We start from the raw sequence: 16,458 nt of genomic DNA, 5'->3' as shown, positions 1-16,458 counted from the left end.
ATTTCAAATACTTTTACTCTCTTTGTGTCTGAACTATGTATCATTCTCGTGCCACTTCTGTAAAAGGAACCTCTTTCTACAAACACCTTCAGAAAAGACGTTCTACCTTATAAATTTATATTCGACATTAACAAATTAATGTAAATTTGTCAGGAACGCTTTTGTTGCTATTACCAGTCTTAGGTAGCTGTATTTCTTCCCATGAAATACAATTCCCTTCCAAATTTTTTCCTTGGTTTTCTTTACTGCTTGCTCAATGTAAAGATCGAATAACATCAGCGATAGGCTGCAGCATTCTCTCATTCCCTTCTCAACTAATGCTTCGCCTTCATATCATTTGACTCTACGTACTTCACTCTGCTATTTGTACAAGTCAACCTTTCGCTCGCTCTGTTGTATCTCTGCTACCTTCAGATTTCAGAGAACGTACGTATTCCAGGCAACGTTGTCAAAAGCTTCCTCTAAATCGACAAATGCTATAAACAGATTTGTCCTCTTCAGTCTGATTTCTATAATAAGTTGGGAGTATGGAATCCAAACTGATATTCCTCGAGGTCGCTTTCAACCATTCTTTCCGTTCTTTAGTAAATAATTCAAGTCAGTATCTTACAGCCAAGGTTTATTAAACTGGTGGTTCCATAACGTATGTACCAAAAAAATTTGTACTACAACAACACTATTTGCCTTGACCAAAATATTTTAGTGACTTTATTACAGATTATTTTTCTTTGAAAAGGCGTAACCGTGAAGTATAATACAGCCAATAAAATACCACGCTCAAGACAAATGGTGTTATTATAATGCAACTAAATAACCGCTATATCTCACAGAGTATTTGTGCAACATACATCTGAAAAATATTAAACCCACTCAACTTTCCTTTACGCCTAACAAATTAACTCATGGGGATACCACATTCTATATCTTACGACACAAACCAATAGTCATAAACTCGTTTCAATTATTACAACAAACTTCCGCTACCCAGAGGCAGATAACGAGAGGGCGACATCGCTGAGAACAAGGCCAACAATGTCATTGCTCTCTGCAGCATCGGGCACGGTGTTATGGAGTGATGATGTGCTCTGAGATATGTGTGTTTCTGTGTTTCATGCACAGTATTTGCTTGCTGGCTGTGAAGACATCATATTCGCCAGATTCCATGGGAACACCTGGGGACGTTTTGGTCTACAGTAAGATGAGAGTGAAAGCTACGAAAACCCTGTAAGAGCAACGTGCTTGCTACTCGCCGACACCAGATTGCAGTCGCGCATTTTCTGTATGATCATAACACACGAATACGTCAAGAAAGCTGGTAACAATTATTTACTGTACTTTCATAACACACGAAAACGTCAATAAAGCTGGTAATAATTATTTACTGTACTTTAGGAAGAATAGAAATAAATTTCTCCTTTTATGTGGGGGAACACTGTGGAAAGTATTCCCTGAAGGTCAAACACACTGTTCATAGTGAAAGAGTATCAGCACACTAACCTTGTAACAAACTAAAATGGATTTTGAGAGAGTTTTGGCCACACTGTGTATTCCTCATTGCTGCAACATCTCGGCAAGCATTAACATTTCCGTAAACTGACGCCCCATTATTGCACAAGTAGCCTAAACAGTCACTTATGAGATAAACACAAAACACATTAAGTTATCTACACAGTTATTTGTCATAATTCCTGTCGTATAGTTACCAGGAGGCCTCATGACATCACACCAGTATGTCATAAGTCTATTCATGTCGTCGCGATCTTACGAAATATTTAGTTACCAGTGTTATTATGCTTAAAAGAAAAATTTATCTTGCCAGGTTTGCTGTAGAGTGCCGTGCTGGACCACTGTGATTTGCACGTGCTGGTTGGAAGTGACTGCAAAGTTAAATTGTGAAGTGTGCCTTGTTTCTGTTTGAATAAGGAAGAATATGACATCTGGGAAACTCACGGGCCGTCATCAACAGTGCCTTTTGCGATCTATTCCTAACACACGGCGGAGATCTCCGGAATAACTGGGGCATTGATTCACAACATTTTGTGATAGTGAACGATACGCCGACAACGTCCTCTTCTTTACAGACCAAATTTCGTTATGTACAACCAATGACAACGCATGAGTAGCCCGGTCCACACGCAACGATCTGTCTGCGCAGACATCGGCGCAAATGCCTGTACATGCAAAAGATCGTTGCAAATGTGGTGTGTACACACGACACAAACCCCAATCAACTACTCGCCCGCCATCTTTCGGTATAGAAAAGAAATATTAGAGGCAAGCCACTACGCTCCCCGTAAACTTCAACAATTTAATTCAGTTATTTTGAAATATAGAAATGGAGGAAGTTCTGCTGTGGTTTGTGTTCGCAACTTGTGCTGCAAAAAACATCCAGACCAACCGCAGGAAACAGAGAAAGCGGTCAAAATGGTGTAGACAGTGGCTGCTAAAGCGAAAGCAGTTTTCTCACGTAAATTTACTACGAGAGTTGCAGGGCGAACCTAACGACTGGTGAAATTATTTGCTGATGGATGTGGAAACTTATAATTATCTCTTAAAGTTTGTAACCCCTCGTATTATGAGACAAAATACTTGTATAGAGAAGGGAAATTTCTCCTTATGAACGGCTGGCGGTAACATAAAGATTTCTAGCAACAGTAAGGAGCTACAAGGATTTGGAATTTTCAACTGCAATATTGAAACAAGAGTTGAGTGAAATAATATCCGCAATTTTTCAATTAGAGCATTGTATGCTGCTGTCTTTTTGCCTCTGTCACTATATTCTTTACTTTAATCTTCCACAAACATAGGTGATTTCTATATATTTCAATGAACTCACAAACTCTCGAGAACACTGACGAGTATCAGCCATTTTAATGCCTTGTGCACACAAATACAAACACTAGACTGAGCAAACAGCTGTTTCGCGCCAGATTTGCGGCGATCTCCTGTCCACACGCTCCAATTTGTCTGCGCAGATGTGGTTTGAACCCACAGATTTGAGAGGTTTCGCTCAAACCTCCAACTCCAACTTCCAGGTTTGCACACACCCCAGGTTGGTGCAAATCTTCTGTTCACACGCAACGAACTGTCTGCGCAGATGTGATGTGCGCAGACATTTGCGCAGACAGATCGTTGCGTGTGGACGGGCCTTAACGCGTGACCTAGACCACAACGGTGAGTTTGGGATAACAAAGCCGCTATTGAAGCTGACGCTGCCCGTCAGTTTATTTTGTTGGCTTACTCATATCTTATCTGTAGCGCACACATGTCATATTTGAGATTATCACGTCCCTGTTTATTACACCTATGGGTGTAGCATCGGCGCAAACTTACTGAACATGAACCTAACGCATATGTTACTCGTATGAAACGCGTATTTCAATGCGTATCTCAAATGAGACTTACTCCTAAGAGTTGTTATTGGCCGCTCAAACAGAGAAATAAAGACTACAAAAGTAACCCGTGTAAGTAGGCTGTTTAGGTTTTTATGTTGGTAACGCCACGTAGCGCTCTGTATGAAAGTCACTGACTGTGCTGTGTGCAGTCTGTGGCTGGTTGGACTCATTGTTGGAATATTCGCTTATGTAGTGTTGGGCACTTTGATGTGAACAGCGCGTAGCGTTGCGCAGTTGGAGCCGAGCCGCCAGCAGTGGTGGATGTGGAGAGAGAGATGGCGCAGTTTTGAGAACGGACGATCGGGACTTATGTCCGCCAGGAAAAGGAAATTTGTAATGACGGATGTCATGACTTCAAGAATATATATATGATGACTTTTGAACACTATTAAGGTAAATACATTGTTTGTTCTCTATAAAAATCTTTCATTTTCTAACTATGTCTTCAATAGTTAGAATCTTTTATTTAGCTGGCAGTACTGGCGCTCGCTGTATTCAGTAGTTCGAGTAACGAAGATTTTTGTGAGGTAAGTGATTCATGAAAGGTATAGGTTATGGTCAGTCAGGGCCATTCTTTCATGGGGATTATTGAAAGTCAGATTCCGTTGCGCTAAAAATATTGTGTGTCAGTTTAGTGATGATCAGAATAAGTAAAGAGAGGAATGTCTGAGTACGTTCCGTTTTGCTCAGCTGTTTGAAAAACAGATAATGTAAGAAGTTTACCAGCACAGTAATACATAAATTTTCTAAGGGGACATTTCGCCCGTAGTGTTAGACTCCCGTTCTGTAGTAGGGAAAAAAGGTTAACTTTGTTTTCCGGGTTTGACTGATTTGAAATTGCTTTTGATATATGTTTTACACAAATTTAACTCCAAAGCTAGTGATTACTACACTCCTAGAAATGGAAAAAAGAACACATTGACACCGGTGTGTCAGACCCACCATACTTGCTCCGGACACTGCGAGAGGGCTGTACAAGCAATGATCACACGCACGGCACAGCGGACACACCAGGAACCGCGGTGTTGGCCGTCGAATGACGCTAGCTGCGCAGCATTTGTGCACCGCCGCCGTCAGTGTCAGCCAGTTTGCCGTGGCATACCGAACTCCATCGCAGTCTTTAACACTGGTAGCATGCCGCGACAGCGTGGACGTGAACCGTATGTGCAGTTGACGGACTTTGAGCGAGGGCGTATAGTGGGCATGCGGGAGGCTGGGTGGACGTACCGCCGAATTGCTCAACACGTGGGGCGTGAGGTCTCCACAGTACATCGATGTTGTTGCCAGTGGTCGGCGGAAGGTGCACGTCCCCGTCGACCTGGGACCGGACCGCAGCGACGCACGGATGCACGCCAAGACCGTAGGATCCTACGCAGTGCCGTAGGGGACCGCACCGCCACTTCCCAGCAAATTAGGGACACTGTTGCTCCTGGGGTATCGGCGAGGACCATTCGCAACCGTCTCCATGAAGCTGGGCTACGGTCCCGCACACCGTTAGGCCGTCTTCCGCTCACACCCCAACATCGTGCAGCCCGCCTCCAGTGGTGTCGCGACAGGCGTGAATGGAGGGACGAATGGAGACGTGTCGTCTTCAGCGATGAGAGTCGCTTCTGCCTTGGTGCCAATGATGGTCGTATGCGTGTTTGGCGCCGTGCAGGTGAGCGCCACAATCAGGACTGCATACGACCGAGGCACACAGGGTCAACACCCGGCATTATGGTGTGGGGAGCGAACTCCTACACTGGCTGTACACCTCTGGTGATCGTCGAGGGGACACTGAATAGTGCACGGTACATCCAAACCGTCATCGAACCCATCGTTCTACCACTTCTAGACCAGCAAGGGAACTTGCTGTTCCAACAGGACAATGCACGTCCGCATGTATCCCGTGCCACCCAACGTGCTCTATAAGGTGTAAGTCAACTACCCTGGCCAGCAAGATCTCCGGATCTGTCCCCCATTGAGCATGTTTGGGACTGGATGAAGCGTCGTCTAACGCGGTCTGCACGTCCAGCACGAACGCTGGTCCAACTGAGGCGCCAGGTGGAAATGGTATGGCAAGCCGTTCCACAGGACTACATCCAGCATCTCTACGATCGTCTCCATGGGAGAATAGCAGCCTGCATTGCTGCGAAAGGTGGATATACACTGTACTAGTGCCGACATTGTGCATGCTCTGTTGCCTGTGTCTATGTGCCTGTGGTTCTGTCAGTGTGATCATGTGATGTATCTGACCCCAGGAATGTGTCAATAAAGTTTCCCCTTCCTGGGACAATGAATTCACGGTGTTCTTATTTCAATTTCCAGGAGTGTATTTTCAGTACTGTTTAGACTTCACGATGTAGAATCGCTATTCTGTTTCCTATTCGTAAGACAGTGTAGCCTTGTTGTAACCTAATTTAAACGAAAACAAGTACTCAGGATAGGTCTTACAAAGTAAACGTTGTTTAAACTCTGAAATAAAAGAGACATGGAATAGTGTTGTTGCCACAATTTTAGAAGTATTGTATCGTGGGAATTTATACTAAATATATGTGGCTTATTTGGTAATCGATATAACGTATAGAGTTCCAACCGTTCGCAGCATTCGTGTAAATGTGTATGAATGCAGAGGCTCGCGGCCATAACATTGAATAAAATGTTCTCGGGTTTCCAACCGCGTCAATTGCTTAAAGCTACACGAGCTTTCGGCCAAGCACTCCTTGACCATTGTCAGTGGTACCACTTGACAATGGCCAAGGAGTGCTTGGTCGAAAGCTCGTGTAGTTTTAAACAATTGACGCGGTTGGAAACCCGAGAACATTTCATTCGTGTAAATGTGTTTATACATTACCTTGTTACTCTGCTCGTGTTTTTAATATTGTTAGCCTACTACATTTCTGCGAAAGGCATATATTATAATTTTAAATACAAAAGCTTAAAAGGAAATAAACATTTGTTTTGAAGCTACTGTGGTAACATTCATAAGTCCAGTATGGAACTGAGTGAAAGATACATGATTTTCATTTCAGGAACAACCGAAACCTCAAAATTAAAACAAAGTATTTCATGGCAGTCACAGTTCGACAATCAGTCGCTTGTCTTCTCACAGTACGGTTCTTTTGTTTTCAAGAACATCCACAGCTTTGTCATCAGGGCAGTCTGTTGCTATGCAGGATGCTAGAAACGAGTTTCTGTAAATTTTATTGATTTCTCGTGTGTATGACATCGCAATGGAGTTACTCCCACGTTTCAACATAAATAGTTTTCACTGACGACACTATAAGATACGGTGGATTAGTAACGACACTGGCAATAGGTGGAAGTTAGATTTTAGGGGACGAATCGATTTATTTTTTACTATAAATAAAGGCTGAGAAAGAAAGAATTCGTGCATTTACTCCATAGTTTGCTCTGTGTGAACAGGGTCCCTGTGGTCTAGCGTACAAAGCACTACGCTCCGCCACTGGAGGTCCCGGGTTCAGTCCTTGGTATATAGCGGAAACTTTTGCGGGAGACCGGCGTGCTGACCCCGCACCCCTCCAAAGTGTATCCAAATGACGTTATAGGCTGAGGATGACGCGGTGGTCGGTCGGTACCGAATGGCCCGTGTGACGGCAGGGAGGCGGAGCTCGTTCTAAGTGCGGAAATTGCCCTTCTGGAGACCTCCGAAAGATAAATCATTGCCAGATTACAACGTAACAACCTCGATGCCGTGCTTCAGACTTTTTCGAATGCGAGAGACGCTTATCTGGTTCTGACAACTTCTCACAATTTGCCGGGACTGTCAATGGTAGTCCTCTATTCCCTATCTATGAAGAAGATTTCGGGTTGGAACTGCAGGTGTTCGGTTCGAAGATGTGGGGATCAAAAGAGGGCATCGCACTCTCCTTAGGGAAAGTTGGTGAAGCAGCTGGGAATAGAGAGCCAAAGTGATCGAGACTGGCCAGAATGTTCCTTGAAGAACGTTCGAGAAAGCTACAGAATGTTGCAGAATGCCCTATAATATTAATGAATCTGCCATAAGGTTCAAGAAAGTTCTAAAATTTTTCAGAGTTTTATACTCCCAGAAAGTTCGAGAATGTTCTAGGATTTTCCATAATGTTCTAGAATATTTCAGAAGGCTCGAGAATGTCTCCTCTTGTGATGCCTTCTCTTGTTATGGAGGTACGTTCCTGCTCATAGGGGTTTACTGTATATAGGAGATGGTGGGATGTGAGTATATTTTTGGAAACAGATTAGAGCGGATCGAGGAAAAATGTAAGTTATAGAAAATAAAACACAATTAAATGAAAGCGAAATGCTGAAGGTAGTGGAGCGCGTACTAAGTGAAATTTTAACGTGTTAAATAATATTGACATTTAACAGCGTGACGAAAGTTAAGAAGAGGAGATATTGCTAACTAGTGAAGTTCGTAAAAAACAAAGATGACAAGGGGATGAACAAAAAACATTAGTGTCCGAGAAATGCCAAGCAAAAAAATTATACATTGCTGCTTGGGAGATGAAGCATTCGATTATGGTCCCACTAAAGAGTACAAAAAACATAAGCGCATGCTCTTTGGAAAAATAGATTGAGCGTGTCAGTTCTGCAGTGCCAAGAAATTCACTAGAGACACACCAAGAATGTGTTACATTAGTGGAAAAATTCGATTAGCACCAGCCTAAGTGCCTCCACTAGAAGTGTTTCATTGCATGACTCGAAAAACTCCAAAACCAAAACATTTTTTACAAAGTATGAGGGCGTACTTTCATGAGCAGTGAAGAACACCATTTCAATCCCGTATTTTCGATTAAAACTATCTTAGGCATTCGAGAGAATTTTTGATATTGAAATACCAATACGTTTTACGATTTTTTTTTTTTGATACATCACCACATTTCGTAAGATCGTGTTGACAGCTTATTATTATCGCTCGCACATTAATCGTCACCTCGAATGTTCTCGAGTGTTCTGGACTGTTCTCAGAAAATGAATTAAAATGATGACCAAGCGAAGCGAATCTTTTTGAGTTAGTTGTAAGAATAATAGAATATGTGGAGCAGATAAAGGGAAGAGTTGTACGTTTCGTCACCGAATCGTTTAGTAAATACGAGAGCGTGAACCGGACTCCAACGGCAGACGCTACAACGCCAGCTCCTTCCTCATATGTCGCGCGGAAAAACCGCGATGAGAAAATCAGACAAGTTATTGCTCAAGCGGAAACAACCGAGAGTCGTTCTTAGCGTGCATCAATCGCGACCGTAACGGGAAACAGGCAAATAATAGTGTTACCAGACGTACCCTCCCCTACACACTGTAAGGTGGCTTTCAGAGTATAGACGTAGATGTAGAATATTGTTTTTCATTGAGTTTTGCAGAGCTGCGACTAACAATGCCCTTCAAAATATAAGTCTCAGTGCAAAATCCACAGATAGAGAGATAACGGAAGAAACACTGGTATATCGACTCGTAACACTGATAACATAGGTGATGATTAGCGTGCAACTGATACCAATAAGCTTTCGACACCGATCTTACGCAATGCGATGTTGTGTCATTCAGCAATCGATGTTCCTTCTAGTGACCCTATTTCGTTTTCAGAGCTTATTCTGAAGTTCTACGGTTAAAAAGTTTTCTTAGTAACAATATATGGTAGACATTGTTTGTACTATATAAAAGCTTACTTGTTGAGAAATTATTTAAAAACCTTTCATTTTATTACCTAACATTTACATGTTAGACAATCTTCGATCATTCTCAGATTTGTGGTGTATCCTAAAAAATGTTCAAATGTGTGTGAAATCTTATGGGACCTAACTGCTAAGGTCATCAGTCCCTAAGCTTACACACTACTTAACCTAAATTATCATAAGGACAATACACACACCCATGCCCGAGGGAGGATTCGAACCTCCGCCGGGTGTATCCTAATGACTGTCTTTGTAGATATAATGATGAGTGTAACCTCGTGTTTCAGCAAAACCGTAAAGAAGGACGTGGGCTAGAAGCACATGGGGTACACTGAAACGAAACACTTTTCCCGCAAAATATTTAAATTTGACTAGTGGCACTCCTAGTGTGTAAACCTTAACTGCTGTCGATCTAGTTTTAAACTGTCTGCCACTGAATAGAGCTACGTTAGATCAGAGTCTTTGTTTCTCCTCGTAGAAGATAAATCCTTGACACTCCATATCAATCTGTACTGTTTAATTTTACTGGTATTTACAGAATATTGTGTTAAATATTTGAGAACAACATTGACTGAAGTACAAACACAGGTGAGCAGCATTAACCATCCCTGGCGATTCTTTCCCTTAATAGCTCCTTCTACTGTAGTTCCAATGATGTTATAGTGTCTCAAAATTTGTCCAACGAGTTTGTCTCATCGTATTTGGATGTGTCTCCGCAGTTTCCTGTACTCTTCTAAACCCTCTTCGTTTGTAACTCTGTGTTTGCAGCTGATCTTCACCATCCTTTTGTAGCACCAAATCTTCGGGCCTTCTAGCGTTTCCTCTTGTTTTTCTGTTGTCTAAGTTTCACGTCCCTGTTAACTATCATCTATGGTAGATTCCTCGAACGAAAAGCCGTGTCCAGTAGCTGGGAGAAAACCCAGGTCAAATCTGTCTACAAGAAGGATAGCAGAAGTGATCTGCAATCCTTTTAATGTGTGTCAGGGCGCTGATGACCTCGATGTTGACTTTTTCCAGCGTTTCTGCCATTCATGGTAACATTTCTGGAACTCATTTTCTGTAATATCCTCCAAGACCCAAGTCACAGCTTTTTGGACATCTTGTGTTATTTGAAAATGGTGTCCCTTGACCGCCGTTTTGACTCTTGGAAATAGACAAAAGTCGCATGGAGCGATATCTGGTGAATAAGGTGGCTGTGGTAGTACTGGAATTTGTTTTGAGGTTAAAAATTGCTGTACTGACAGAGCAGTGTGGGATGGCGCATTATCGTGATGCAGAATCCAATTAGCAGCCATGTTGGCACGGACACGAAGAACTCTTTTACGAAGTCTTTCTAAAATTTCTTTGTCGTAATACTGGTCAACTGTTTGTCCAGGAGGCACCCACACTTTATGAACAATTCGCTTGGAATCAAAGATGCACACAAGCATGCATTTCACTTTTCACTTTGACATGTGAGCTTTTTTTGGTCTGGGTGATCCCTTTGAGCAGCATTGCGAACTTTGGCGTTTTGTCTCTGGATCGTACTGAAGAAACCAACTTTCATCACCAGTGATAACACGGCTCAACAATTCTGGATTGATTTCCGTTTGCTCTAACAGATCGGTTGCCACATTTTTACTTGTTTCTCGCTGTTGTGGTGTGAGATTTTTGGGGACCATTTTTGCACAAATTTTTATCATACCTAGATCTTCATTTATTATTAGACGCATCGTTTCTCGATTGATGTTCAGTTCTTCTGCAATCATTTTCGCGGATAATCTTTGATCAAATTGTACAAGTTCACGCAGTCTGGCCAAGTTGACATCCGTCCGTGAGGTTGATAGCCGTCCACTGCGGTCTTCATCTTCAACATTCGTTCTGCCTTCACTAAACATTTTATGACAACGAAAAACTTGAGATCTTGACACAACCTCCTCTCCAAAAGCCTTGTGAAGCTTACTGTACGTTGTCGTCGGGTTTTCACCCATTTTTTACAGTCTTTTACTTTGAAGTTCTAAGGGAAATTTTGACAATTATCAGATTTGTACTTTCTCTACTCACTCGAACGTAAGGTTGGCAGATATACCAGTTATTGCCGTGAGACAGTGGTGGCACTAACAGCGCTCCATTTTCGAAAACAAGTTCCGCGACAATCCGCCACCGGTGTTCCCCGCAACGAAATATCACTTGCGACTGTAGCCATGCCCCCATCCCCCTCCAACCATCCTAAAAATTACATGTGCAGAGGGGACGATCTGTGTTTACAAAATAAGTCCAAGCAACCACAGTTTAAGAACTCGGGAAATTTTAATAACTGCAGTCTATGCATGAAATATTTTCTGCCTTCTTTCAGTGTTTCGTTTTGTTTCAGGTGGATGAAGGACCTCTTTATTCTTGGCGCTAAAAAGGACCTCGAGGTAGATGACCTGTTTGACACACTTGAAGGAGACCTCTCAGAAGACCTCGGACTGAAACTTGAAGCGTGAGTACCAGAATTTATTCTTTCATATCGACCAAACCTGTCACAAGAAATGAAGTTTTATTTGTTGTGTATGAATACATTAAAAACTTCATCTAAATCTTTGTGTGCTCGAAGTCGCTCTCGTAACACTGTTGCTTGCTTTCGAGCGCTGGCTACTTAATTTGTGGAACAATTTATCAGTAGCATAATTTGCAACTGAATCGTCAATTGAGTAAATTTTTTACCCGTTTGAGGAGGAAAAAGATAAATACTGCCATATGTATTATTGCTACATTACTGGAATTTTTCAGAACTGAAAGTGACTTCGTTCTGCTTTTATTGGGAGAGAAATAGTAGACTTAGAGTACATCATTTCGATATTTAATGATTTCAAAGTCTTTTGACCTTTTGGTTTCAACACTTTACAAACTTCTTTTTTTTTTTTTGCTTTTTTAGGATTTAATTGTATGAACACTTCATGATACATTAGCATGCCCTGACGAAATAGAACAAATGAATTATTTTAACAGCAATAATGAGTCTGACATTGCTTCCACTTACCTCTGTCAGGCTTCTTCTGTTTTCTTTCCTATCGTCCTCCCTTGGCCAACTCTTATTCTTTCGACCCCAATGGTATTAGATTTCGAGGCCTGAGGGTGTCTTTCATTTCTCTTTTCTATTCTCCAACAACCAAAGTTTGACAAAGGACCCTGGAGTCTGCTCAGGCTGCCGATACCTGTTTGCAGGAACAAAACTCTGGGAAACGTCCACTGAAATTAGATAAATCAATCAGGCCTCAAGGATTTCAATGCAGCTCTGCCAAAAAAAACCTACTCCCACGTCCTTGAAGGCATGAGTCGTGAGACCCCTAGACAGTATATGACACACAGTGGATACAGGCTACAAAGGCAGTGGGAGAGGATGAAAGGTGAACTTATTTACGGCGCGTTTAAATAACCGGAACATATCGGCTAAGGGAGACAACCCCGAAAGAAAATCCTGGTCCTCCTAGAAGGGGGTTAAGCAGATGGCTGGTAACCAATTCTCAGAAAACACAGACTACTCCCAGTACCCAAATGAGCCTCGGAAACAGGACGGTCTCAAAGATAAATGACAAGGCTACGAAAAAGGACAAACGAAAATGGGTAAATGGACACATCAAAGTAGCAGCCTGGAATGTGAGAGGAATTTCCCAAAAGGAGGTAGAACTAGTGAATATACTAAGCGACATGAACATTGATGCTGTAACACTCACAGTAACTAAAAAGAAATTAAGAGGAAATAAATATGTAGGGGATTACATTATGTTCTATAGTGGTGTAGAACAACATAAAATAGCAAGCAAAGGTGTAGCACTACTCCTGCATAAACAACGGGAAAAGACAGTCAAGATCGTACATACATAAGTGAAAGAATACTTACACTCAGGCTGAAATCGATAAAGGGTAACGCCACCTTTATAAGTGTATAAGCACCTGAAGAAAGGAAAAAAAGATGAGTCTGATAGCTTCTATGAAGAACTACAGAAGACTGAGCAAATATAGTGCTACTGATCGGATTATTGTGATGGGTGATATTAATGCCAGAAGAGGAAATATCCCAGTAACAAACGTTATAGTTCCGTTTGGAGAACGGATATGTAATTAAAATGGAAAATTACAAAGAGATTTTGCCACTTTCAACAACTTAAAAATCACAAATTCATTTTTTAAGAAAAAGGATATACACAAGTATACTTGGGGCAGCAGAGGTCTTAGATCAATAATTGAGTACATCTTAGTAAATGATAAGCTAGCGGGCCAAGAAATGGATATAAGAGTTCATAGAGGACAAGATATACGATCATTTCTTACTAATCTCCAGAATAGATATTTTTTACAAAATGAAAGAAAATAACCAAACAAATAACAAACCAACAACATCAAACCGTTTGTAAGATATACTTGCTTGAAGAGAACAGTATGAGACATCTGTACCCCAAGGAGATTAAATGAAGAACTAGTAAACTTACAGACTAAAGACTATATAGAAGAAGAATGACAAACTCTGCAGAATACTGCATCCAGAGTAGCTGGAGAAGAAAAGAATACGGGAAAGAAAAGGCCTAAAAATTTGGAATGAGGATATAATGAAAGCTGTCGAAGAAAAACAGGATGCATATATAAAATACTTAAGCAACCTCACTGTTCAGAACAAACAATACTATAAGGAGAAATGAAATAACGCTAAAAGCGTAGTAAGGAAAGTCATCAGGAACACTGGGATAGGTTTATCTCAGATACCGAACATGATATCCACAGAAGACAACAAATGGCATATTAGGTTTTAAATACCTTAAACACAACAGAAAGAGAGAAGATACCAATAAATAGTATTGAAGAAGAACAGTGGATAAATCATTACAGCAAATACTTGTATGACCATACAGCACAAGAAACTGAAATTGAATAACTATACGAGAAAGGATTAGATGAAATACAGTCTGACAAATTAACATCTGCACTAACATCACAAAGACGGCATTAATGCTGAATTATTAAAATAGGGAGGAATGATGCTACACCAACGACTGCTACATCTCTTCAACGAATATTGCAAGAAGAAGAGTATTCCCACAGACTGGAAAACAGCTAGAGTGATATCAATTTTTTTTTAAAGGAGATAAAAGCCTATGCATTGATTACAGACGAATAAGATTACTGGACTCAGCATACAAGGTGTATGCTAAGATTTTTAATACAAGACTTAAAACATAGCTGAAGCAGTACTGCATGAGGAACAAATGGGTTTAGGAAAGGACGATCCACTGTAGATGCAGTTTTTATTCTAGAGCAAATAATATAAAAATGGAGAGAGCATAATAAAGAAACACACATATCTTTATAAAAGCTTTTGACAATGTCAATACACAGAAACTTCGGGAAATAATGACGAATCGTGGATATCCAAAACATCTAGTTAATGCGATAAAAAGTTTATATCAAGACACAAGTATCACTCTGGATCTCAGTGGTAAAGCAACTAATGAGATACCAATTAACAAAGGGGTACGACAAGGCTATTACATCTTTCCAACTTTGTTCAACATCTACATTAATGAAATAATACATGTATGGAAATCAGAATTTCAGAAATACATCTACATAGACAGGAAAATTCTTTTAAATAATTTACCATATGCCGATGATGCAGTGATCCTAGCAGATAAGGAAGATGACCTTCAGAAAGGTTGTTGTTGTTGTGGTCTTCAGTCTTGAGACTGGTTTGATGCACCTCTCCATGCTACTCTATCCTGTGGAAGCTTCTTCATCTCCCAGTACATACTGCAGCCTACATCCTTGTGAATCTGCTTAGTGTATTCATCTCTTGGTCTCCCTCTACGATTTTTACCCTCCACTCTGCCCTCCAATACTAAATTGGTGATCCCTTGATGCCTAAGAACATGTCCTACCAACCGATTCCTTCTTCTGGTCAAGTTGTGCCACGAACATCTCTTCTCCCCAATCCTATTCAATATCACCTCATTAGTGATATGATCTACCCACCTAATCGTCAGCATTCTTCTGTAGCACCACATTTCGAAAGCTTCTATTCTCTTCTTGTCCAAACTATTTATCGTCCATGTTTCACTTCCATACATGGCTACACTCCATACAAATACTTTCAGAAACGACTTCCTGACACTTAAATCTATACTCGATGTTAACAAATTTCTCTTCTTCAGAAACGCTTTCTTTGCCATTGCCAGTATACATTTTATATCCTCTCTACTTCGACCATCATCAGTTACTTAGCTCCCCAAATAGCAAAGCTCCTTTACTACTTTTAGTGTCTCATTTCCCAATCTAATTCCCTCAGCGTCACCCCACTTAATTAGACTACAGTCCATTATCCTCATTTTGCTTTTGTTGATGTTCGTCTTATATCCCCCTTTCAAGACACTGTCAATTCCATTCAACTGCTCTTTCAAGTCCTTTGCTGTCTCTGACAGAATTACAATGTCATCGGCGAACCTTAAAGTTTTTATTTCTTCTCCATGGATTTTAATACCTACTCAGAATTTTTCTTTTGTTTCTTTTACTGCTTGCTCAATATACAGATTGAACAACGTCGGGGAGAGGCTACAACCCTGTCTCACTCCCTTCCCAACCACTGCATCCCTCGACTCTTATAACTGCTATCTGGTTTCTGTACAAATTGTAAATAGCCTTTCTCTCCCTGTATTTTACACCTGCCACCTTCAGAATTTGAAAGAGAGTGTTCCAGTCAACATTGTCAAAAGCTTTTTCTGAGTCTACAAATGCTAGAAACGTAGGTTTTGCCTTTTCTTAATCTAGCTTCTAAAATAAATCGTAGGGTCAGTATTGCCTCACGTGTTCCAATATTTCTACGGAATCCAAACTGATCTTCCCCGAGGTCGGCTTCTACCAGTTTTTCCATTCGTCTGTAAAGAATTCGTGTCAGTATTTTGCAGCCGTGGATTGTTAAACTGATAGTTCAGTAATTTTCACACCTGTCAACACCTGCTGTCTTTGGGATTCATATTATTATATTCTTCTTGAAGTCTGAGGGTATTTCGCCTGTCTCATACATCTTGCTCACCAGATGGCCGAGTTTTGTCAGGGCTGGCCCTGCCAAGGCTATCAGTAGTTCTAATGGAATGTTGTCTTCTCGCGAGGCCTTGTCGAAACAAGGTTTTTCAGTGCTCTGTCAAACTCTTCACGCAGTATCATATCTCCCAATTCATCTTCATCTACATCCTCTTCCATTTCCATAATATTGTCCTCGAGTACATCGACTTGCATAGACCCTCTATATACTCCTTACACCTTTCTGCTTTCCCTTATTTGCTTAGAACTGGGTTTCCATCTGAGCTCTTGATATTCATACAAGTGCTTCTCTTTTCTCCAAAGGTCTCTTTAATTTTCCTCCAGGCAGTATCGATCTTACTGCTAGTGAGATAAGTCTG

General features: G+C 41.1%; 1 protein-coding gene across 1 annotated transcript in view; it reads left to right on the top strand.

The window, feature by feature from the left end:
* LOC126335579 (ATP-binding cassette sub-family C member 4-like) overlaps window positions 1-16,458 on the top strand; it is a 149,661-nt gene that overhangs the window by 24,941 nt on the left and 108,262 nt on the right. The window contains exon 2 of the mRNA XM_049999010.1: window positions 11,400-11,510. Coding sequence (XP_049854967.1) covers window positions 11,400-11,510 — 111 coding nt within the window. The remainder of the gene's footprint in view (window positions 1-11,399; window positions 11,511-16,458) is intronic.

Source organism: Schistocerca gregaria, chromosome 2, assembly GCF_023897955.1.
Source record: "Schistocerca gregaria isolate iqSchGreg1 chromosome 2, iqSchGreg1.2, whole genome shotgun sequence".
Lineage (NCBI taxonomy): Eukaryota > Metazoa > Arthropoda > Insecta > Orthoptera > Acrididae > Schistocerca > Schistocerca gregaria.
This window is presented reverse-complemented; position numbering and strand designations above follow the sequence as displayed.